This window comes from Lynx rufus, unplaced genomic scaffold, assembly GCF_022079265.1.
Source record: "Lynx rufus isolate CCGP_SWC_20201006 ecotype Redwood Valley unplaced genomic scaffold, mLynRuf1.p SCAF_6, whole genome shotgun sequence".
In the NCBI taxonomy this organism is placed as follows: domain Eukaryota; kingdom Metazoa; phylum Chordata; class Mammalia; order Carnivora; family Felidae; genus Lynx; species Lynx rufus.
Window position 1 is genome coordinate 105,069,920 of NW_025814878.1, and position 25,231 is coordinate 105,095,150.

A 25,231-nucleotide genomic window follows, 5' to 3' on the forward strand; every position below is an offset into this window, starting at 1 on the left:
AGGGCGGCGCGCCCGGCGGCCGTCAGCGTCCCCCGGGGGGCAGGGGCTGCTGGCCGCGGCCGAGACGGCGGGTGGAGGGGGCCGGGACCACGCGCTGGCGGCGGAGGGATCCCCCGACCCTTCCCCCCATATAAAGAGATACAATGTTTCCTTTTATGGCGAGGCCGCTCCTTATATGGTGAGCCCCTGCGCCCCCGCCGCATTGGTCCGTGGTTCCGGCACCTCCGCTCCCCATTGGCCCACAGGGAGCGCTTATTTGCATAGACATACCGAACTCGCTGCTGTCATCCCGCGTCAGACGGCGACTCCGAAAGGGGAGGAGCCGACGCCTCTTAAAGGAACAGGAGAGGAGGTACGACTCCGCCCCCCTGACCGGAGAATGGTGGAGAGAATTGGGAGGAACCTGCTGAGGGGAAGCCTGGGAGTGGACCGGAGTTCAGTCCCGCGGAGAAATGCGAGCAGCACTAGGAACCCGGCATTAGAAGGGCTGGAAGCAAACACTAGGGTAGTTCCTGAGTGGATTGTGCGTGTTGCAGTAAATGGTATAATGCAGCCCAAATTCCAAGGGAGTGCAGGGATTGGAGCACTTCCCCACGCCTTCCTAAGGGAGGCAAAATTTACTGGCTGAGCCGAGGAGGCTTGGGTCCCTGGCGTCCAGACTTGTCGCTTCCCCGCCGCTCCAACGCTTCCCCTCCCCCCGACTTCCTTTCCCTTTCCCTCTCTTTTCCAGGCAACGACACTTTCCCACCAGGCCGGCTCCCCGGTCCTCATTCATCATCCTCTATACTGGAGGGATCTTTGGCAGACATACATCTGGAAAAGACCGGGGGGAGACAGTCGGCCTCCCAGTCCCCGAAGGGGGCAGGGAGACGAGGTGAAGATCAGTGAAGACTTCCAGCTGCGGGCTGGGCTGGGGGAGGGGGTTGTCCCGGGGATAAAGCCCACCCTACCGCCAGTGCAAAGGCCTGGGAAAAAGTAGAGCCAGACAGAAAGTTTCAGCAAATAAGCCAGCCAGCCAGCATGCGCTCGCGCACACACACGCGCCCGCGCACACAAACGCACACACGCGCGCGCGCGCGCACACACACACACACACACACACACACACACACACACCCTCTTACCCTTCTATGGAAAGCCCATGAAGGGGTGGGCGGTTAGAACTGGAGCGCTGCAAAGCCCAGGTTCAGGGTTTGGGTCTGGATCTCAGCTCCAAGGCCGTGAAAATATCTTGCTTGGGCTTTGCAGTTACAGAAATTACTCAAATCTGGAATCAGCCCCTTTCTAGCCTGCGCCTGGAAATAAGGGTTCGACCTCTCCAAACTCCATCATATTCCTCATTGTTGGTACCCATCCGCTGAGGTTCTTAATGCAAATTACATGAGATAAAGGCTAAAAGCATAGAGTAAGTCGTCAGTTAATAGGAGCTCCTGGGGTAATCGATTCCTCCCTGGAATAAACATCGGGTTGTTTTGAAGGGGATGGGAGAGTGATATTTCCTTTACTTAAAAATTTTTGTGAAGACTAAATAAAGTGGTTGGTTTTGTTTGACCCATTAGTGGTAGTGGTAATGAAATGAATTTAGTGTACTGCAACCAGCATTTACAATAATAAATGAGTACCACAAAAAGCAAGGGCAAATATTTTTGCATGAAACTTTTGTTTGCATTATTGTTAGGTTGAACCATGTAAAATTGCCATTTTATAGATCAAGAGGGTAGCATATTGTCGATTTCATATGGCTCAATATGTGTGTGTACTTGGTGGTGATGTCAATTGCATTTCTTACTGTGAGTCACAGTCCAAAGACTGAGAATACTGAAACAAAGTATGTTCAAGTGATTTGTGAGACCTAATTGTGTGTGCGTATACACACACTCATCAAACTCCTAACTACAGGAAGGAATTAAGAGCTCCTACTCTTCCCCATTTCCCAATAGTTTCAAAGAGGTTTTTTCCCCCCCTAATTTACCCTACATAACAGGTAGTTTAACATATGGAATGTGTTAGCTCAAGAGGAAGAACAGGTCAAATACATAAATAGGTTCCAGAAGAGCTTTAGGGGCCACTAACGGTGCTTGGGCCTGTGATTTGCCTGAGCAGTACAGTCATAGAACCACAGCTCTGGGCTTTCATTCTTGCCTGACTTCTAAGGACTTTTGTGTTTGAGACCCCTAGTTTAGACACACGCATGGTTGATAACCCTTAGCAGTGGCACTCCAGAGGACAACTACTGTCTGCCACATCCACGGGGTATGGTGTGGAATGAGCACAGTTCTTAGCTTCCCTTCAAATAGATTGACCTCTCCCACTTCACCCAATCCCTGGGCCATTGCACACCAGCATTAGTGCCCCAGCTCCTTTGCCTGATTGGGATGGCTTCATTTTACATAAAAATCTGGATTCTCTCAATTAGAATTTTTAGCAACTCCTAGTCTATGCACCCGCAAGAGCACTATAGTCCGGAGCTGAACTGAGTGGTGGCCACAGCAGAGGCTTCTGCTGTCAGGCTCACTATAGACTCCACACAGCTCACTGAGCTCAGATAAGTGCCCCGCCTGGCCTCTCTGGAATGTGAGTTTGGTGCTTCTCTGATAAGGCTTGTATCACAGTAACCCCTTAGAATATGGGCGCTCATGTCTACCCCTGACCATGAAGGACCTCCAGAGGGGCATCAGAATTCCAGCCAGATGCCCCACATACCACACCATTCCCACATTGACCTTTATTTTGTTCTCCTGATTTTTATCACCCAAATATCAGAACAAAAATTAAGGATATCTTTTAAAAATTATTATCACCAGAGGTGCCCAGGTGTCTCAGTTGATTAAGTGCCTGACTCTTAATTTTTTTTTAATGTTTATTTTTGAGAGAGAGAGAGAGAGAGAGAGTGAGTGGTGGAGGGGCAGAGAAGGAGACACAGAATCTGAAGCAGGCTCCAGGCTCTGAGCTGTCAGCACAGAGCCCAATGTGGGGCTGGAACCCACAGACCATGAGATCATGACCTGAGCCAAAGTTGAACACTCAACCGACTGACCCACCCAGGCACCTCATGTGTCCAACTCTTGATTTCGGCTCAGGTCATGATCTCACAAATGATGAGATTGAGCCCCACATCACTGCTGTCAGTGCAGAGCCTGCTTGGGATTCTCTCTCTCTGCCCCTCCCCTGCTCATGCTCTTTCTCTCTAAATAAGTATTTTAAAAAATTACTATCACCAGAAGAAAAAAAAATTACCACTCTGAAAGTGTTTGCATTTGGAATTAACCTTTATGCAAGGGCTCTTCATGGAGAACAAGTCTCAGTTGTGATTGCAGCATTAGAGAGAATTGAATGGAAAAGAGGTTGTGACTCAGTGTGCCCAGGAAAAGTCTGGAAAGCCACACTCCAGAGACTACTGGTACTTACCACTGGAGAGCAGGGTTGGAGAGAGAGGAGTGTTTTTTGCTTTATACAAGTCTGTACCATTTGCCTTCTTCCATGACCAGTATTATTTTTTAATAATTTTTTTCTCTTATAATTAAGTGAAGAAAGAAAACCAGGTAGAGGCAGAATAAATGGATCTTGGACAGGGAAGGGGGTCCATATAGAGGAGGGCTCACAATGGACTGAGTAAGGGTGACTATTCTCCAAACATTGGTACCATTGATGGAAAAAGAGAACTTGGCTGAAGAAGCAGGTTTGTGAGAGAAAGAAGTTCAGTTAGGGCCCAGGGAAGCAGGCAGTGGGAAACGTCCTGTAGGAAATGGACAGCGTGTGTCTGCAGCTTGAGGCAGAAGCTAGAATTGGAGCTAATGCTCTGAGAACTGTCCGCCCTGAAGGGCTGATTAAAGCCATGTGAAGTGAGAGATTCCTAAGGGTAAGCACATGAAGAGAGCAAAGCCAAGGACAGAATCCAGAACAGCTAGCTCTGGGGCAGACAGGAGAAGGAAGCCTCAGCCAGAGCTGGAGAAGGCTGGTCAGAGAAGGTGGAGCTAAAGTACCATCATCAAAGTCAAGAGAGGAGAGTTTGAAGAGGCAGACGTAGCCAGCAGTGTAGCCACAGCCGAGTGGTCAAGGGAGACCAGGAGTTTGTGATTGACCTTCTAGAGTAGTACCTTCCTAGTTCTTTGGAGTGCAACCCACAGTAAGAAATCATTTTTACACCATAACCTGTGGCAAGTTAGATCGTTGCTCCCAATTCTTCACACCCTGTGGTGGAATTAGATATCCAACATCCTTTGCCACGTGACTTTGCAGTACCTCTTACTGGGATTGATGTTGGGTTTTGACACATGACTTGCTTTGGCTGATGAAACACTAACAGACTCATGGATATAGGTGCATGCATGATCTGGCTTGACCCCTTGTGCTCCAGTCACTGCAGGATAGCCTGCTCTAGGGCCAGCAGAGGAGACCCACACCAGACCTTCAGCCTAGAGCCAAGCCCAGCCAAGATCAGCCAAACTCACCAACCTGCAGATCCATGAGCGAGAAAAATAAATTGTAAGCAACTGAGATTTGGGGCTTATTGTGCAGCACCACCACCCCAAAAGCTGACATAATCCAATATGTAGAAACACGTATCAAATATTACCAACAAAATTTTGTAAAAGAATACTTACCCTTAAGGTATATACAATGTACTCTAATAATTTCTATTGTTACTTTTTTTTTTAATGCTGGCTGCAACCCACATTAAAAAAAACACTCTTCTAGAAAAGTTGTTCTCAGATTTTTTTTACTCCAACACATCTCAGGGATATGACACACTGTATAACAACAAATAAGTGGCTCACTCACTAGCTGTGCAACCTCTGGGAAACTACCTGACCACCCCGAGCTTCAGTTTCCTAATCTGAGAAAGGGGAATGATAATAGAGTACAACAACTATAGAGTAGTTGCAGAGATTAAATGAGAATGATGCATGTTAAGTGTTTAGCAAAGTCATTGGTATAAAGCAGGTATTCAATAAATATTAGCTATTATTTCCATTACTGAGAAGTTTGGTGAGAAACAGAAGGAACCAGACCATTTCAGAGTTAAGAATGAGTTACAGGGCACCTGAGTGGCTCAGTCGGTTCAACATCTGACTCTTGGTTTCGGCTCAGGTCATCATCTCACAGTTTGTGAGTTCGAGCCCCGCATGGGGCTCTGTGTGGACAGCATGGAGCCTGCTTGGCATTCTCTCTCTCTCTCTCTCTCTCTCTCTCTCTCTCTCTCTCTCTGCCCCTCCCCTCTTTGCTCTCTCTCACACTCAAAATAAATAAACTTAAAAAACAAATCATAAAAATAAAAAAGAATGAGTTACGGACTCATTTCTTTGGGATGGGGAACCAGGCTGAAGCTATTGGAATAATAATAATAATAATAATAATAATAATAATAATAATAATAATTGATGACACCAGGTCTAAATAACAAAGGAGCAAGAAACCAGTTGAGGGCCCTCAACAAGGGCATCAATGAGACACCGAGCACCAGTTCTTTGCTCTGTTCTACCTGCTCTATCTCCCTCCTAGAATCTTAAAGGGACTCAGAGACCTGAATCTGTTATTAATTCCTTCTCCAATCCTGTTCTAACTTGTCCCCCCACCCTGCCTCCTACCCTCCCCACCTGAGCATGAGGATTAAGCCAGCCAGCAAAGAATAAGTAGTTGGCAGTCAGAGGGCAACACAGGGTCACACAGACAAGAGGTGGCCTTGCATCCTCAACCCGTATTCTAAACTGCTCTGCGAAACAGAGACAAAGACCTGTGTTTACTGGTTATTCCTGTCCAAACCCCACTAGACTTCATGAAGGAAGGCATGTGGCCGCTTCTGATAAGTGACGGAAGAAGGGACACCATCCATGGACAACGGCATGGAATGAGCATCGGAAGCAGGTTGTAAAAAAGGCTTCTTTATTGAGAGCAGCGAGTGTTAAAAAAAAAACAACAACAAATAAACAAACAACAACAACAACAACAACAACAAAGGTGTGAGGCAGGGGTGGCCCATCCTCCCCACCTCCTCCAGGGCCCACCCCTCCCTCCCATGCCCCCCACCCCACGCTGCAAGTACATACAAAAGCCGCCCATGGTGCATACAAAAAGGGCGGGTTATATAGTGTCAAAAGCTCCTGAAACTCCTTCATCTGCCAGGCACTTAGGATGAGGAAAGGAGAGAAGGGTGCGGGGGAGGCATGGGTCTGGGTCAGCGTGCACAAGTCCACGGGCTGAGGACTCACTGGTGCATCTTCCACAATCCTGGCACAGACCCCAAGGTAGGCCCCGTGGACTAGAACAAGCCAGGAAACTTGAGTATATTAAAGAACTCCCCTCAGATCCAGCTTAGCCCTCCCTGGGCCAAGTTGGCAGGTGACTGGCAGAACTGAACCTGGTTAAGGGAAGGAGACCCAGGCCAGAAACTGGGGTTACCTGAGGCACCCACACTGTCCCTGATGGGAGAAGGGGGGGCAGAGAATGCTGCCCAGCTCAAGGCCCTGGTCACTCAGTCTGGGTCTGAATCAGCCTCCCCAAGGGCTGAGGATGAGGAAGAGGAGGAAAGCCCAGGCCCTGCCCAGACCTTAATAGTGCCTGTGGTCCCAGGGCAGGGCCCCTAGGGACAAGGAAGACAGGGATCTTGCCCATCATGCTGTGGGTGCCCCTCAAGAGGTCCTCCCCTGCCCACACCATCCTGAGGCACGGCCTGCCTGGGCTCCTTCCTCAAGGCTTGCTGTCTGCTGGGTTGTCTCCCAAGGTGTTGGCGATCTCACTGAAGGAGGGCCGGTCCTTGGGGCTGAGGGCCCAGCAGCGCTGCATCAGCCGATAGAGCTTGGAAGGGCAGCCCTCAGGCTGAGGGAGTCTCGCCTTCCCAGCCTGCAAGTCTGTAGGGAAGATGGCCGGTGGAGCATTAGTCGAAACATTTAACCACCTGTCTGACTCTGCAAGGCCTGCAGTTCCCATAAGCAGCCACATGAGGGCAACTCAGGGTCAGGGGCGCTTGCCAGTGGTGGGTGGGCACTGACTCAAGGAGTGTGCAGGAAGTATCTTGCAATCAAAGGTGATGATTCCCCTGGTGCTGGCCCCGGGGTCTCTCTGACTGGTGGGGAGAGGGTCCATGCCGCACGGGAGGCAGGCAATGCACGAGGACTGAAGTGGGATCAATGGGCAGGCATCAGAGTAGCTGGACTGGGCACTGGGGTTAAAGACTATTTACCAACCAGTATATAAATATTAATTAGTCTTTCAGCTGGAGTGGCCATGCCTGTATACCTGCTAACACCAGCCCTGAGAGGTGAGGCAGGCTTAGTCAGCCCCAGGACCCTGAGCAAACTCTCTACCTGGAGAACATCTGCAATCAACCTCTGGAAACACAACTGCCTACCTGCCAGCACTTCATCATCTGCCTGTCCACCATGGGGCATCTCTCCATGGGTGAACACTTCCCACATCAGCACGCCAAAGGCCCAAACGTCGGACTTCGTGGAGAAATCGCCCTCCAGGATGGCCTCGGGGGACATCCAACGCAGCGGCACCCAGGCCTGGCGGAAGTGGTAGTACTCACTGTGGGAAAGAAGCATACACAGGGGTGGGGTGGGGCCTCCCCGGCTCACTGGGTAGAATGGGGAACATGGTCTGGGATCCCAACCTCAGCCCACGTCTGGGTCTCATACCCAGGCTAGAACCCTATTTTTCTACATCAAGGCCCTCAGAGAAATTGGTTAACATTTATGCAAAGCATGGGGGTGTGCTGGATGAAATTTGGAGGCATCCACGTGGGGTCTGAGGGTAAAAATTTGGTTAAGAATCAAAATTTGCCTAAATGTTAATGTTTTTAAAAGCTAACAATCGGGGGTGCCTGGGTGGCTCAGTCGGTTAAGTGTCTGACTTTGGCTCAGACCGTGATCTCAAGGTTTGTGGGCTCAAGCCCTGCGTCGGGCTCTGTGCCAACAGCCTGGAGCCTGCTTCGGATTCTGTGTCTCCCTCTCTCTCTGCCCCTCCCCCCACTCATGCTCTCCCTCTCTCTCTCTCTCAAAAATAAACATTTTAAAAATTAAAAAATAAATAATAAAAGCTAACAATCATATGCATTTTCTGTTTAAAAGAAAATGTGAAAAACAACACATTACATGGAAAGAAAAGTTGAAAAGCTTTACTAGTGATAAACCAATCACGACTAAAGGAACAGCCAGACGGAACTGTGGTGACTCAGAGCCAGGGGGAAGTTCCCTGGAGAGGCTATAGAGTGAGTGCACATTCCAGAGCAATCTCTGGCTGTGGCTGCTGAGCTCCAAGTCTTAGGCTTCAAGATAGCAATTACTGAACTTAGGAAGTTACAGAGGGAACCATACGGACAGTGAAATTACATATAAACTGTTATAAAGCTATAAAAAAGGTTCATAATGTTTTATAGAGAGAAAACTTACAAGCATCAGGGACCTGTGGCCCACTGGCTAAGAAGCCTGTTACACCTTTGGAGAAAGGATGGGGAAACTCTGTCCCCTCCCAAGTCCTCCAGCTTTGGATCAAGCAGACACTAAGCGCTTTCCCACATACCCCCAAGCCTCACCTGCCCTCTGGCCCTCACCACCCCGACCGGTGTCCTTCTACCTGTTGTACACATCCTTGCTGAGTCCCAGGGCCGACACCTTCACCTGTCTCTGGGCGCTGACCAGGCAGTTCCGAGCGGCCAGGTCCTTGTGCACAAAGCGATTGTTGGACAGGTGCTCCATGCCCAGGGCCACCTGGGTGCACAGTGACACCTGCAGCGAGAAAGGGGCCTGTCAGAACAGCCCAGGACTAGAGATCAAGGCGACCATCCCCAACACAACCCTTGGTGAGGTCTCAACGCCATCACTGCGACATGTAGGGAGCCCTGAAGCAAAGACGCAACAGCCTCGATTTCCCTCTCTATAAAATGGGGATAATAACAGCGCCTGTCTCACTGGTCTGTTAGAAGAACTGCGTTAAATGAAATTAAGCTCTTGGAACCACTCTGACACAGAGCAGCTGTTAGATTAGGTTAAGTGGCACATGGGGCAGGGAGAACACATCCATATTAACCACCTGTTGAGTGAAACACAACTGGACAGTAATCACAGCTTACATGTTTGTGGGTTGTTCCTTTTTTACTTCAAAATTACATAATTTCTGCTAGTTGTGCTTAAAACAAACAAAACAAGAAATATGCGTGTGTGTGTGTGTTTTCTGTGCATGTGTGTGAATGTACATACACATGGGACTGGCTGCCTCCAAGCAGAGGAGCTGGGGACTAGAGAGTAGAAAAGCCGGGCAATCTAAATATTTTTAAATTGTGAATTGCATAAGAAAACTTCATAAAATATACATATACTCCCACAAATTAAAAAGCTCACACTCAGGTAACTGTCACTAAGTAAAAACAAAAACAAAACCCGACAATGCTAGCATCCCAGAAACCCCAAGGGCTCCTTTTTAATCATATATTCTCCCTCTCAAGAGGTAACCCCTATCCTGCCTTTTACAATAATAATCTCTTGGCTGTTCTTTATAGTTTTCCCACTTACACATACATTCATTCCTAAACCACAGAATTCAGTCCCGCTGAACCAGATAAAGTTGGAAGTACTTTTGGGTCTTGATTCTTTCACTCAATATTGTGAGATCCATCTGTTTTTGTGTGTGTTTGTTTGCGGGGATCACTGTACTTAGTCCTTTTTCACCATAAATACACCACAATTCATTCATTCTACTGCCAATGGATATTTGTTTTTCTCCAGTTTTTGGCTATTAAAAACTGCTGCAGGACATCTGGGTGGCTCGGTGGGTTAAGCATCTAACTTGATTTCGGCTCAGCTCATGATCTCACGGTCCCGAGGTTGAGCCCCGCGTCGGGCTCTGCGCTGAGCATGATGCCTGCTTAAGATTTGCTCTCCCTCTCCCTCTCCCTCTGCCCCTTCCCTGCTCAGGTGTGTGCTCTTTCTCTGTCTCTCTCTAAAAACAACAGTGCTGCTATAATTGTTCTGATGGGTATACATGCTTGAGTTTCTTTAAAATACTGAGACACTGGTCACGGATTAGGAGTATCTCTAGCTCTACAAAATAATGCCAAAGTATTTTCCAAAGTGTAAGAGAGTTGGGGATATTTTTCGCTGATCTCCTTTTTAAAATGTCGAGCCATGGGGGCGCCTGGGTGGCTCAGTCAGTTGAACTTCCGACTTCGGCTCAGGTCATGATCTCACAGCTCACGGGTTCGAGCCCTGTGTCAGCTCTGTGCTGACAGCTTGGAGCCTGGAGCCTGCTTTGGATTCTGTGTCTGCCTCTCTCTCTGCCCCTCCCCCACTCATGCTCTGTCTCTCTCTCTCAAAAAGAAACATTAAAAAGAAATTTAAAATAAATAAAATGTCCAGTCATGTGTATTATTATTATTGCTATTACTATCATTATTGTATATAATACATTACTTAACATATTAAATGGAATCACAATTAAATTATATTAACATTTAAAAAGTATGTATCGATGGACTGGACAAGTATGGAGCACGTGGAGCACTGGACACCACACACAGCTGGGTGTTGGTGGAACAGAACAGGCACATCAGGGCAGGGGTCCCGGTGAGAGAGCAGTCTAGAAAGGAGATGAGAAGTGTACCTGCAGGAGGCTGCCACCACCAGGGAGAGGGTGGCCCATGCCAAGCAGGAAAAAGCAGAGTATCAGGGGAGTGCTTGTAAAGACCCAAGGCCCCTTCACTCTGTCACCTTATATTCAAACCCTGGGAGAACCCACTGGGGATGCATATGACCTGTAGCATTTCCTTGTATATAAAAACAAAGCAAACAAATGAAAAGAGGTCCCTGGGGGAGCTTATTTAACATGTTACTGGCCAGCTATGTGTTTCTCCTGGCATATAGGCTCACTCTCAGGATTCATAAGGGAGAAGTCACCTATCATGTAATACAACCATGAAGAAATGAAGATAAGAATGCTGCCAGTAACCAATCTTATCAAGGAAATAAAAATCACGGCCTGGTGATACCGTTTTACATGTATCTGACTGCAAAAGGTCAAAAGTCTGCCACTTATTTCAAATTGTTCAGGAAAAAAATACATAAAAATAATATCCGTGTATGGGGCGCCTGGGTGGCTCAGCCGGTTAAGCGTCCGACTTCGGCTCAGGTCATGATCTCACAGTTCGTGGGTTCGAGCCACGTGTCAGGCTCTGTGCTGACAGCTTTGAGCCTGGAGCCTGCTTCGGATTCTGTGTCTCCCTCTCTCTCTGCCCCTCTCCCATTCACACTCCATCTCTCTCAAAAATAAACATGAAAAAAAACTTAAGGGGTGCCTGGGTGGCGCAGTCGGTTAAGCGTCCGACTTCAGCCAGGTCACGATCTCGCGGTCTGTGAGTTCGAGCCCCGTGTCAGGCTCTGGGCTGATGGCTCAGAGCCTGTAGCCTGTTTCCCATTCTGTGTCTCCCTCTCTCTCTGCCCCTCCCCTGTTGATGCTCTGTCTCTCTCTGTCCCAAAAACAAATAAACGTTGAAAAAAAAATTTTTTAAAAATAAATAAATAAACATGAAAAAAAAACTTAAAAAAAAAATCCACGTACCTATAGCAAGAGATTGATAAAGCAAATGGGGCAAAATGCAAATAATTGAACCTGGGCAAATGGTTTGTAGGGGTTCCTTGAACTATTCTTATCCTCTTTTAAGTCTGAAATATCAAAAGTTACCAAACATATACACACATACACATGCACACAAATGAAAAATAACACTAAGTAAAAGCAGCCCGTGTGTGGACCAATGATGACAGTATGTCTTAACCAAAGACCATGGTCAATCAGCGTCTATGTTCCTGAAGTTCGGAAACGAAAACAAGCGAATGGGAGCGGTAGAGGGGCTGCTGGTGCAAGAAGGAAACCACCGAGCCGGAGAGAAGGGCCTGGGAACATGCTGAGCACCTGCTGTATGCCAAGCCCTGAGTTAGGCTGGCCGCCTCTCCCGTGTACACCCTGTACTGTGGGGCTCATCCTCAGCTTTACCCGTGGTCCCCTGCAAGGCTCTGTACCCAGTCTAATGCCAGAGCCCAGCTCTCTCCCCAACAATACAGCTGCCTCTCCTGGCTCATATCACTGGTAATGCGGGCACGGGAAGGGCTGTCTACCCATCAGCAAGCCCGGGGGTGGGGTGCTGGCTACAAACTGACCCTTTAGCATCCCTGTGGCTCCAAGCGGTCTCACTGGCCTGACTCCCAGGTCACAGAAAGGCCAGCAGAGGACGAAGCCTGAGCACCAAGAGGAGGTCACTCCAAAGACAGATCTCAATCTGTATGCACTGGTGAGTGACATCCCTGTGGGCCCCACTGCCTCCTCTGGTGGTTTGCTAACTGTAGTGACAACCTATTAGTAGGTCATGAAACCAATCGAGTGAATCATAATGGGCAATAAAAATTTTTAAATAGAATGAAAAATATCAGAGTATATATAACACTTAGTAAAGGTAAGTATCATTCATAAAACTTTTTTCATTAAAAAAGTACATACACATGCGTGTGTTGGCTTGTGATACAAATGTGCTATTTGCTACTGTAAGTCTCAGTCAAAAGTTTTAAATTTTTTTTTTCAACGTTTATTTATTTTTGGGACAGAGAGAGACAGAGCATGAACAGGGGAGGGGCAGAGAGAGAGGGAGACACAGAATGGGAAACAGGCTCCAGGCTCTGAGCCATCAGCCCAGAGCCTGACGCGGGGCTCGAACTCACGGACCGCGAGATCGTGACCTGGCTGAAGTCGGACGCTTAACCGACTGCGCCACCCAGGCGCCCCATCAGTCAAAAGTTTTAAAAACAATGGTCTATATACAGATGGCCAATAGACACATGAAAAGATGCTCCACATCACTCATCATCAGAGAAATGCAAATCAAAACCACAATGAGGAGCGCTTGGGTGGCTCAGTCAGTTGAGCGTCTGACTCTTGATTTCAGCTGGGGTTGTGATCCCAGGGTCATGGGATTGAGCCCGGTGTCGGGCTCTGCACCAAATGTGAAGCCTGCTTGGGATTCTCCCTCCCAATCTCTCTCTCTCTCTCTCTACCCCTCTACCCCTCTCCCCGACTTGTGCTTTTCTCATTCTCTCTCTCTAAATAAATAAATAAATCCTACAAAACACACAAGATATTACCTCACACCAATCAGAACGGCTAGTATCAAAAAGACAAGAAATAACAAGTGTTGGCAAGAGTGTGGGAAAAAAGGAACCCTCATGCACTGTTGGTGGGAATGTAAATTAGTGCAGCCATTCTGGAATATAGTATAGAGGTTCCTCAAAAAACTAAAAATAGGGATGCCTGGTTGGCTCTGTTGGTAGATAGAGCAGGCGACTCATTTTTTTTTTTAATGTCTATTTATTTTTGACAGAGAGAGAGACGGAGCATGAGCAGGGGAGGGGCAGAGAGAGAGGGAGACACAAAATCGAAAGCAGGCTCCAGGCTCTGAGCTGACAGCACAGAGCCCGATGCGGGCCTCGAACTCACAGACTGTGAGATCATGACCTGAGCCGAAGTCGGACGCTCAACCGACTGAGCCACCCAGGTGCCCCTCATTTTTTTTTTTTTAAGTTTATTTGAGAGAGAGAGAGAGAGAGAGAGAGAGAGAGAAAGCAAGCACATGAGCGGGGGAGGGGCAGAGAGAGAGCGGGGAGCGGGGCAGTGGGGGAGGGGCAGAGAGACAGCGCGGGGGAGGGGGGGGACCGGGGAAGGGGAAAAGAGAGAATCCCAAGCAGGCCCCACACTGCCAGCGCAGGGGCTGACGTGGGAGTCGAACCCACGAACCATGAGATCATGACCTCAGCCGAACTCCCAGCCAAACCCAGGCCTTAGCCAGAGGCCCAAACAACTGAGCCACTGAGATGCCCCCAGAACATGAAACTCTTGATCTTAGGGTTGTAAATTCAAGCCCCATATTGGGCATAAAGATTACTTAAAACAAACAAACAAATAAAACCTAAAACATCCTAATAAAAAAAAACAACAACTAGAAGTAGAAGTACCATACAATCCAGTAATTCCACTTGTGGGTATTTACCTAAAGAAACAAAAACATTAATTTGAAGAAATACATGCACCCCTATGTTTACTGCAGCACTATTTGCAGCAGCCAAAAATGAAAGCAGCCTAAGTGTCCACTGATAGATGAACGAATAAAGAAGAGGTGGCATATATGTATAGTTGAATATTATTCAGCCGTAAGAATGGGATCTTGCCATTTGTGACAACATGGATGGACCTAGAGGGCGATACGTTCAGTGGAAAAAGTCAGACAGAGAAAGACAAATAGCATATGACTTCACTTATGTGTGGAGTCTAAAAAACAAAACAAACAACAATAACAACAATGAAGGAAAAACACACTCATAAATACAGAGAACAAACTGGACGTTGCCAGAGGGGAGGGGGGTGGGGGGATGGCAAAACAGAATACATAAATATAGAATACATAAATACAAATACAAATACATAAATACAAATACAAAATAGAATACATAAAATACAATGTATATAACAACACTAGGTTGTACACCTAAAACGAACATAGTATGTCAACTATACTTCAATTAAAATTATTTTTTCAACGTTTATTTATTTTTGGGACTGAGAGAGACAGATCATGAACGGGGGAGGGGCAGAGAGAGAGGGAGACACAGAATGGGAAACAGGCTCCAGGCTCTGAGCCATCAGCCCAGAGCCTGACGCGGGGCTCGAACTCACGGACCGCAAGATCGTGACCTGGTTGAAGTCGGACGCTTAACCGACTGCGCCACCCAGGCGCCCCCAATTAAAATTTTTTAATTTAGGGGCACCTGGCTGGCTTCGTGGGAAGAGCGTGCGACTCTTGATCTTGGGGTCATGAGTTCAAGCCCCACGATGGGTATAAAGATTACTTAAATCAATTTTAGAAAACTAAAAAAATGTAAAAGTCACACATAAGAAATGGTTTGGGGAAAAGCAAACGGAATATAGAACCTGTTAAAAAGTTAAATAAAACTATACTTTGTTAACATCAGGAAAAAACACAATGAAAAAATGGTTTAAACCTGTGCTGTCCCAAACAGTAGCCCCTAGCCCTGTGCGATTATGTAAGTTAGTTAAAACCTAACAAAATTTGGGGCGCCTGGGTGGCGCAGTCGGTTAAGCGTCCGACTTCAGCCAGGTCACGATCTCGCGGTCCGTGAGTTCGAGCCCCGCGTCGGGCTCTGGGCTGATGGCTCAGAGCCTGGAGCTTGTTTCCGATTCTGTGTCTCCCTCTCTCTCTGCCCCTCCCCCGTTCATGCTCTGTCTCTCTCTGTCCCAAAAATAAATAAAAACGTTGAAAAAAAAAATTTAAAACCTAACAAAATTAAAAATTCAGCTCCTCAGGAGCTCTCGCCACATTATAAATACTCAGTGGCCACGTGAGGTTAGCGACTCACTAGAGTCGGACAGCACTAGACAGAAAATATTTCCATCACTGCAGGAAGTTTGGTAGACAGCACTGATTCAAACCAGCACCAGACTGGACTGATCTATATATCCAATATATTGGCTGACACTGCATATGCAGAGGTGCTGAATCAGGGATACCATCAAGAGCTGGGAAAAATCTCAGGGTACCTGGGTGGCTCAATCAGTTAAGCATCTGACTTCGGCTCAAGTCATGATCACGCGTTTCATGAGTTCGAGCCTCGTGTCGGGCTCTATGCTGACAGCTCAGAGCCTGGAGCCTGCTTCGGATTCTGCCTGTGTGTGTCTCTCTCTGCCTCTCTGTCTGTCTGTCTGTCTCTCTCTCCCCCCACCTCCCCTGCTCGTGCTCCCTCTCTCTCAAAAATAAACACTAAAAAAAATAAAAATAAAAATAAAAATAAAAGAGTTGGGAAAAATCTCATCTTTTTGGTGTATTTCCCTTAACAAAATAAAGACACAAAATCCCCAGATAGCGTCAACCAAACACGTATAACCAGTGAGGAGAGTTGAAGAAGTCATGTGAACAGGTCCCCAGGATGATGGAGTCCCCCCTGGGTGCACAGCCCCCCTGTGTCTTCAAGGAAAAGTAGAGGTCACCACACACTCCCAAAGTTGCCCCCAGACTGCCATCCTCAGAATGCCCCAAGTGCCACTGGTGGTAAAAGGGCGAGATGAGAAGTGGTCGTGTCATTAACAACCAGACTCTATCTCAGGCTTCAAAACTGCAGGGCATTGTCCAGCCTTGCCAGGTTATCTGTACGGGACAAAGGCTTTTGTTTCTACTTTCTTACTTAGAGAGAGAGCAAGCACAGTGGGGGAGGGGCAGAGAGAGGGAGAGAGAATCCCAAGCAGGCTTCGCACTGTCAGTGCAGAACTGTGAGATCAAAGAGGCACCTGGGTGGCTCAGTCAGTTGAACGTCCGACTTTGGCTCAGGTCATGATCTCACAGTTCGTGGGTTCGAGCCCTGCGTCAGGCTCTGTGCTGAGAGTCAGCTTGGAGCCTGGAGTCTGCTTCAGATTCTGTGTCTCCCTCTCTCTCTGCCCCTCCCTGACTTGCACTGTCTCTCTCTCTCTCTCAAAAATAAATAAACATTAAAAAAAATAAATTAAAAAAAGAACTGTGAGATCATGACCTGAGCCGAAGTCAGACACTTAACTGACTGAGCCACCCAGGCGCCCAGGGACAAAGCCTTCTGTAATGTGACTTCATCAGACTAAGCATTCCCCCCAGCCTGCTCTCTCTGATCTGGCTCAATAGCTAAACAATCTGCTACTAGTCAAGGGAAACACAAGACAGTGGACTTGGCATGGTGACTAACTTGCTATCTTTCCAGAGCGGCAGTGCTTCTGGAAATGCTGGCTAAGTGAGGACAGTAAAAGGGAATTCTGTTAGGCCCAAGCCAATTAAGTGTTTCCTTACTGCTGGGCAAGATGCCATCAGATGGCCACAGGATTGATTTCCAAATACTGTTATAAAGGCCTGCTCTTTGGTAAAGACCAGACCCACTCCTTCCTTTCCAACATGACAGTCTCAGGGCTTCCTCAGGTTCTGGCTAACCCTTCATGACAGCATTGTGCCGTTCTCATGCTACAGCATCTGATTGCCTATACTGTTGTCCTCGAGGTGTGCTAAGCCGACCCTGTTCCTCATCCTGTCATTAGCCTGCAGGGACCCAAAGAGAAGTCACAGGTTACAGTTCCCTGACTTCAAAATCTCCATCATCTCATCAGCTACTCGAACAAGCATTACCTATAATTATGCCAACACCCAGGGCCCGTGTCTGATTTCTGTCAGTGCTTCACTGATATCCTGAAATTCTCTTGGGGTTCTCCCCAGCCCCCCCACACCAACTAGACACTCCCGTTCCAATTCTACCTGGCCATGGAAGCACCCTGCCTACCATTCCACCTCTCTTTAAAAACTTAACTCTTCCTCCTTCCATTCCCCTAGAACCCTAGGAATATAAAGTGATGCAGCGGTTCAATAGATTATTATTAGCACAAGAAAGTGTCTACAAGTTTTAGTAAACCTTTCCTAAGAATTTTCATTTTCCTGGAATCCCCAAAAACCAGTATTTTTCAAACTACTGATCAAGCCCCACATGGGTCTCAAAATCAATTTAGTGGGTTAAAAAAAATAGGATAGAAAATATCAAGTGCATCAAATACAATGTTTGGAAAGTTTAACTTGAGTTGTGTGTGTGTGTGTTCTTTTTTAAAAAAATTTACCTATTTTGAGGTGGGGAAAGGGAGATGGGCAAAGAGAGAGAGACTCCCAAGCAGGCTCCATACCAGCTGCCAGTGCAGAGCCCGATGCAGGGCTCGAACCCATGAACCATGAGATCATGATCTGAGTTGAAACCAAGAGTCAAACACTTAACCAGCTGAGCCACCCAGGCGCCCCTATGTGTGTGCATGCTATTTGGGGCATGATGTAAAATGCACTTCTTTCTTTTGAGAGAAAGGGAGAGAGCTAGAGAGCGAGCATGTGCACGTGTGCACGAGCAGGAGAGAGGGAAGGAGAGAATCTTAAGCAGGTTCCACACTCAGCACGGAGCCCAATGCCCAACCCAGGGCTCGATTCCATGACCCTGGGATCATGACCTGAGCCACAATCAAGAGTCAGAAGCACAACTGACTGAACCGCCCAGGCGCCCCTAAAATGCATTTCTTATAGGGAATCCTGACAAACATTTCAAAGCCAGTATCCTATATACCAGGACTCCTTGAACTTTAATGAGCTTAAGAATTTGCTGGAGAGCCTGTTTGAAAAACGCAGGTCCTCAGACCCCATCCTCAGATATTCCTATTCTCTCGGTCTGAGGTATGGTCAAGAAACCTACAATTTTTATTTTACGCAAAACCCATCTCCCATACGATGCAGAATATTGTCCTTGAAGAGTGTGGAACCCAACTTACTAAAGCTCTCCATCACATTTAAGATGCTAGGGAGGAAAAGTGGGGGACAGATCTTTAGCACAGGCTGTGAGGACTTTCAACCAAAGAGAGTCCCTCAGGTCATGTGACGGAGGTAATTGACTTCCCGTCCGCTTGCCTACATCCCTATCCCAAACAAACCTACCTGACTCCCCTCTTTCCTGAAGCCATTCCCTTCCTGCCATTCAACTACTTCCTCTCCTTGAGAACTGAACTCAAATTACTTTTCTACCAGGAAACCTTCTTTGTTAACCACACCGTCTGTCCACCTAAAGGATGCATGTCTTCGATGTCTCTTAATTTATGTCTGTCATTCACTTCCCGTGTAGTACCTGAAGTCTGTAAGGCACATGCCATATTCATTTTCCCAAGCTCCCTTACTAGATCCTAAATGCCCCAAGGACGCCTGGCAGTTTCAATTTTGCAGCCCCAAGGGCCCTTAGGGCCATGACTGGCTCAGTAAAGACTCATTGGCTCCTTGCATGTCCTGATTTGTGAACTCTGGGGCCCTGACATCCTACTTAGGCGGAATAGCACATCCTGTCCTGTGGCTTTCCATCTACAGCCACTGCAGACAGTTCCTGCAGCTTGAGAGGTGGAGACAGGGGCCTGGTATCAGGAGGTCAGCTCTGGGTGACCTGGGGCCAGGTCACTTGTCCTATGTGGGCCTCGGTAAATTATGAGGAAGCCAGCCTGAAGGGTGCAGAGCCACTTCCCCAGGGGTGGCCAGGGTCCCATTCCCCTTACAGATCAACCAGCCATACCTTTCTTTCTTGCCCCTGAATCTGTGACCTGGGTCAACCTACAAGGCAAGGAATGGTCACCTGGGAGGGAGGGCCCTAGCAGTCACTGCCTACCTGCCCTGCACTGTGACTGGTTTATGAGGTGACTTTGCCATCAGCTTAGTAGCAGAATGCCCAGTCCCAGGGAAGGAGGCGGATCCATTTCAGAGGGGAAGGAAGGAGGCTGTGGGCAGGAAGAGCTGGGCCACAGAAGGTATCAAGGTATCGTCTGAGGAGGGCAGGGGGCAGTAGGCAAGCTTTCCCTGCTTCACTGTTTCAAGCCAGGTCTGCTCCACCATGGGGCCCCAGCCAGGGATCTGTGCCTGGAAGGCAGGAAGAGAACCGGAAGGAAAGGCTGGGAGCCCACAACCCAAGTGAGAGCGAGAGTGTGAAACCACAGGGAGTGAAACACGGGCAGCCCTTTCACAGAAGAGACTTCCACACTCAGAGGCTGATGAAACACTCTCGGGGCCACACCCTGCCCTGCCTGTCCCCTTTGCGGCTCCTCCAGCTCAGTGTTCACTGCAGGGGGCAGACATACCGCTCCAGCAGCAAGGGCCAAGAGCAGCCCTTCGAGATGAAGGCACCACAGCAACACACAGGCATTTGGTGGCCATGTGATCTGGGACAAGTCACTTAACCTCTCCAAGCCCCAGGTTCTTTATCTACAAAATGACATCTGTTTCAGAGGACAGTTGTGATCACAGAGATAACACATGTAAAGTCCCGCCTGGTCCACAGGGAGCATTCCGTCAGTGGCACCTCTGTTATGGTGGCTGCCCATGATGCTGGCCCACCCTTGGGGACCTCTCCCGCCCTGTCCTCACCTTCTGCTTAGTGCTGAGGGGCTGTGACTTCAGTTTTTCATCCTTGCTCTGGGAAATCCTCAGGAATTGTTTGAGGTCTCCCTGAGGGAAAAGCCAAGCATCGCTGTCAGGTCAGAGGCCAACTATTATCTCCAAAGCATCAAACCAAGCAGGTGCTCACAGAGTGCCTACCTGTGCAGGTGAGAAGCCCTGACCTGAACCTCCACCCCCACTCCCTTGCAGGAAGTCCAGTGGGAATTTAAAAATATATATAGAAAATGGCTCTTAGAAGCTCTCTCAGTCAGAAAGACTGGGGGACTGCCATTCCTACCCTCAGGGGAGCTGCAAACAGGTGGGTGACAAAGCCCCTGCCCTCAGGGAGCCTCACAGACCTGAGAGGGAACCCCTGTCCCCCAGGGGGTTATTATCTGATAAACATAGGGAGGAGGGAAGGAACAGCAGCAGCAGAAACATCCATAAAGTACTCATAAGCAGCTGCCAATGGAAAGAGAATTGCTCCTCCCCTTCCTGTGAGCTGGGCGAGGGTGTGACAAGCAGCAGCTTGAGGACCAAGGGAATAAGGCTTAGATCGGTCGGGGGGGGGGGGGGAGGGATGCACAGTAAGAGGCATAATGGGACATGGCAACTAAGGTGGGAAGAGAAGGCTGGCAACTGGGCTCACACCGGTGCCCCAGATGGTACGGGATGCCAGGAAGGAAAACCAGTCCTGCTAAGTTTATTCCTAAAGGGTCATGAGCCCTGGAGAGAAGGAAAAGACAAACCAAAGAAAACCCAAGTCAAGGAAGAAGGCCTGGAATGCATCCATGTGGTGCACAGAGGGAGAAGCTGGGAAGAACCGGGGACCAGACCCCCAGGCACGGGGCTGGAGGACAGGAAAGATGGACAGGCAGGTGTCAGAGAGCTGGCAGGGACCGGAGGCTGAGTGTCTCAAGGAGGCAAGGGCAGGCAGACGGAGACCAGGTGAGAGGAGGCTCCCGTGGTGCCCCACCCCCAGCCAGAGCCCTAGACTCCCAGGTCCCCTCCCCCCGCAGCCCAGCGTACCAGGTCCACGTACTCCAGCACCATGTAGTGGGGTTCGGCCTCCCGGCACAGCCCCAGGAGCCGCACCACGTTGGCGTGGTTCAGCTTCCCAAACATCTCGAACTCCCTCCGGAAGTCCAGCTGCTGCTGCTCGTCCCGGCTCTGCAGGCTCTTCACAAGCACAAGGGTCTCCGCCACCCCCTCCTCCAAGCCCTGGGCCTTGGCCAGGAACACCTCTCCAAACTCACTTTTCCCTGTGGGTGCAGGTCCGAATCCATCAGCTGCTTTCGCCCAAGCAGAGGAGCCTCTGACTTGGGGAGGTGCCTTGCCTCTCACAGAGGGAAGCCTTTGCTGTGCCCCACCCGGCTGGATGGGGCGCTGGCCCTACTTGTGCTGCGTGACCCTGAGCAAACCCCTCCCTACCTCACGCTGGGCTTCACAGTCTCCAATAAGACTGTGTAAAACGTGTAAAATGAAGGGTGGAATTCATAACCAGCATTTTCCAAAGGAAGGCTCGTCTGAGAATTTTAGGTGGCTCTTGATAAACAGGTCAACAGGTACATGTTTTAATGTACACTCAGAAAAAATTTAACTCCCACAGATCTGTAATTTCTCACATTTTCTCCTAGAACAAAACTAACTCCTGTTAAGTTTTGTTTTGTTTTAAATCAGTTAATCTAAAGGAAACGTCAAGTAATTAATGTACAGGAATGACCACAACTGTGGAGGTGAGGCACGTACAGGCACTGGGGACACACTGCACTTATCTCCCCTGTGCCTCTCGCCCCCTGCTCCAATGTCCTAAGTTTTAGGGCCTTCAGAGCCGCCAGCCCTAACCTAACCTCAAGACAGAAGCAGGGATAGTTGTGACCAAGGCAACGCACCCAGTGTGGTGATGGGCTGTAGGCTCGTCCTCGGGAAGTGCATCTTATCACTGGTGCTATGGCGTTTGTTGGTGGCCGCAGGGCCAGAGCCCAAGCTAGTCAAGGCCACTTCCTCTTGGATCTCCGCTGAGGGCTGCCCATTCTGCAAAGGCCCACCTGAGGAGAAGGAGCATGGTGGGGCGGGGGGGGGGGGGGGCAGGGGGAGGGGGTATCAGGATGAGACCACTCTGGCCACCATGGGGACCTCACTCCTCTCCCTCAAACCTCCACTTCCGTCAAAGTGGGTCCAATCATGGTATCCCACACAAAAAGGCCAGTCCAACTGATGAACTGATGGGGAAGGGGCGAACAGGCATCCCTTAAATCATAACCACGTGTTGAGGCAGCTGATCACAACCTCGGAAACAGAACAAAGGGTACAAGTCTCATCTGAACCACTGGTCCCTGGACACTACGTTGACAGAAGCGTTTTTGCTTTCGTAGGGCCTCCTCTGTGCAAAGTCCTAAACAGGCACAAAGGGGAAATCAGAGTGAGGGAGCCCCAGGCCCTGCTCCTGAACACCTAAACTGATGGGGGAAACCCAGGAGAAGGGAAACAGACAGACTGGGAGACAGGATGTGCAACAGAAACGTGAATGCGTATACTAATTGCATCTGCGGTTTAGTAGTGCACGGAGAAGGCAGGGAAACACAGAAGCTGGCCCGGAAGCTCCAGTGAGGAAGTCTTGAGCCAGGTTGCTCAGACACCGCGGCCCTGGGAATGGGCCAACTCCAGGCTTCCAGCTAGGGGTGGGGCAGCTTGGCTAGGACCCAGGCTGCCCAGCGCTGCAGCTCTCTCTGTGGCCGCAGGAGGGCGCTCAGCACCTGCACACTGGCACCACCTCCACACCACCGCCCCTCACCATTGAGGCACTCCATCTCGGGCTCCTCGCCCTCGGGCTGCTTCTGAAGGCGCTTGGCCTTGCAACGCTTCTTGCAGTAGAACATGAGACCCAGCACGGCAATGATGTAGGCCACAGCAGCGCCCACGGACAGCCCAATGGTCTGGATCATCTTGTACGGAGGAGGGCTGCCCAGGCCCTCTGACTCCTCCAGCACTGGCTTGTCTGAGAGACACAAAGAAGGGTCTGGGCAGGGGCCTGTAAAGCAAACCCGGCCCTACTTCTCGACTAGCCCTTCCCCACCCTACGCAGAGACAACCTAACGACCTCAATGGTCTGGCCAAACCAGAAAACCAGGAGGGGTCACCACTGTCACTGGCTTTAACCAGGGCTGGGTCCTTGGGCCCTACCAAGGTCATAAAGAGTTCTGAAGGACATGAGGCCAGTGATTCCCAAGCTGGTGTGCATCTGAACATGACGCTAGGAACACACATTAAAAAAAACACATCTGTCAAGATGTCAACACAAACCTGCACTATTGCTAATAAGCTTCCTACGTGACTTGACATCTTGAGCCAGGCCCTGAAGAGCAGCATTTGGGAATTTCTAGTTTGAGACACTGCCTGACACAGAGCAAATTCTTAAAGAAATGTGTTTGTGGAAAGGATCTTCTATTCCAGTGAAAGAGAAGCCAGGAATCGTTAGGGAAACTGAGGGAGAGAGGGCTGTGGGGGAGACGATGCAAGATCCCTTGACTCCTGCCTCAGACCTAATGTTTCTACCAACGGGCCTTATCACTTCACTATTTCCCATGTAAGTTCCACAGAATATTTTGTCTAGAAAAACAGTTCTGCTGCTAAACCACAAAAGTTTAAGAACTTCTTGTTGAAACCACTCTCATCTTACAGATACAGAAACAAGCCCCTAGAGAGGAAGTAACACCTCTAAGGGCATAGAGCTGGTTAGCAGGAGAGGCCAGATCTGAACCCCAAGAGTTCCTGACTCTAGGCAGAACCTTTTACCTGACACATCATCCTCTCTGGGCCTCCAGAGCAAAGGAACCCTTTCCTGCTGTCCCCTGGCCTGTTCCCCTCCCTGCCCACCCAGATATACGTGCGGCTGCTGCAGGAGACCTGGGAAGAAGCATTTTAGGACAAGAGTACCACCCCCATGCCTCTCCCCAAGTTGCGTGCGTGTGCACGCACACACACACATACACAAACACGCAAACACCAGCTGCGGCATGTGAAATCAACAACGGCCCAGCTCTAAGCAAGGAAGCTGACACTATGCCATGGCATGGTGGAGGGGACACCACTGAATCCCAGCCCCCAACACAAAAATGGTTTAAGTGTCTTCCATATACAGGGGATGACAATGAAAATAAAGAGAAAGAAGTCTGGCCCCACAACTTCCTGTGCAGGACATCCCTCCCCAGCACATACCCACAACATAGAGGGGAGCCTCCGTGTGTTTGATGTTGCAGCTGTTGCCTGCAATGCAGGTGTAGCGGCCTGAGTCCTCAGGGGCCACGTCATGGATCACCAGGGAGCCATTCTGGAAGATGTGCATTCTGCCAGGAGAGAAGCCACAGCACTGCACACCTCGCCAGCTCCTGGGCAGACCGGCCGCAGGAGAGGTGCAGTAGGTAGGGGAGGGAGACGGCCCTACCTAGGTCCCAGCTTGGTGGGATCCAGGATGCGGTCTTTGCCCTTCCACTGGATGAGTGGCTTGGGGTCTCCTTGGGCCTCACACCGTAGCAGGGCTGTGTGGCCCTGGTACACAGTCGTGCGCTCTGGTTCCACCTTGAAGGTGATGAAAACTAGATGGGAAGAGCCCAAAAAGGTGTAGGGAGCAGTGAGCAATGGGGCTGGTGGGGTGTGGGCTGCCCCATGGGGCCTGCCAGTCCCAGCCCCAGGGCCCTGCCACGGTCGCACCTGCCACAGTAAGCTGGACATGGGCACGGATCTGGCCCTGCAGCCCATTGGAGGCGATGCAAGTGTAGTTGCCGGCGTCATCACGGGTCACCCTGGAGAAGTGCAAGGTGCCTGCATTGTCTGTCACCCACTCCGGGAGGCTGCTTCCATCTGCAACAAAGGGAAAATCACCAGGCTTGGCCAGAGTCACGTGGGTGACTGGCAATGCGCTCTGTCACTCACCTCTACTCAAAATCATGCCATTGCTCCTGACTACCCACAAAGTCCAAACTCCAGAACCAGGCGTTGGGAAGCCCCCGTTACTTACTCCTTCCCCAATTTTTCAGTCCTACCTCCTTCCACTGCCCTATACAACATTTCACTTTTGCAAAATTGACTTCTGATTGGGCCCCAACTCTGCCCTGTTCTCATCCTCACTGCCTGCCACTTCTCACTCCTAGAACCCTTTCCTGCTCTTTGCCACCATCCAGGCTTCAGATCCACTTAGAGCCCCACTTCCCACAGAAAGCTTCCACCAGACCA

At 49.4% G+C, this 25,231-nt stretch overlaps 1 protein-coding gene across 1 annotated transcript in view; it reads right to left on the reverse strand.

Annotated features, from left to right (window-relative positions):
• Positions 1-6,027: 6,027 nt before the first annotated feature.
• Positions 6,028-25,231, reverse strand: part of PTK7 (protein tyrosine kinase 7 (inactive)) — a 30,169-nt gene continuing 10,965 nt past the window's right edge. The window contains exons 11-20 of the mRNA XM_047103034.1: positions 24,710-24,859; positions 24,444-24,594; positions 24,218-24,345; positions 22,794-22,997; positions 21,892-22,047; positions 21,029-21,261; positions 19,988-20,068; positions 8,575-8,726; positions 7,349-7,527; positions 6,028-6,848 (exon numbers count right to left, since the gene is read on the reverse strand). Coding sequence (XP_046958990.1) covers positions 6,688-6,848; positions 7,349-7,527; positions 8,575-8,726; positions 19,988-20,068; positions 21,029-21,261; positions 21,892-22,047; positions 22,794-22,997; positions 24,218-24,345; positions 24,444-24,594; positions 24,710-24,859 — 1,595 coding nt within the window. The 3' untranslated portion in view covers positions 6,028-6,687. The remainder of the gene's footprint in view (positions 6,849-7,348; positions 7,528-8,574; positions 8,727-19,987; positions 20,069-21,028; positions 21,262-21,891; positions 22,048-22,793; positions 22,998-24,217; positions 24,346-24,443; positions 24,595-24,709; positions 24,860-25,231) is intronic.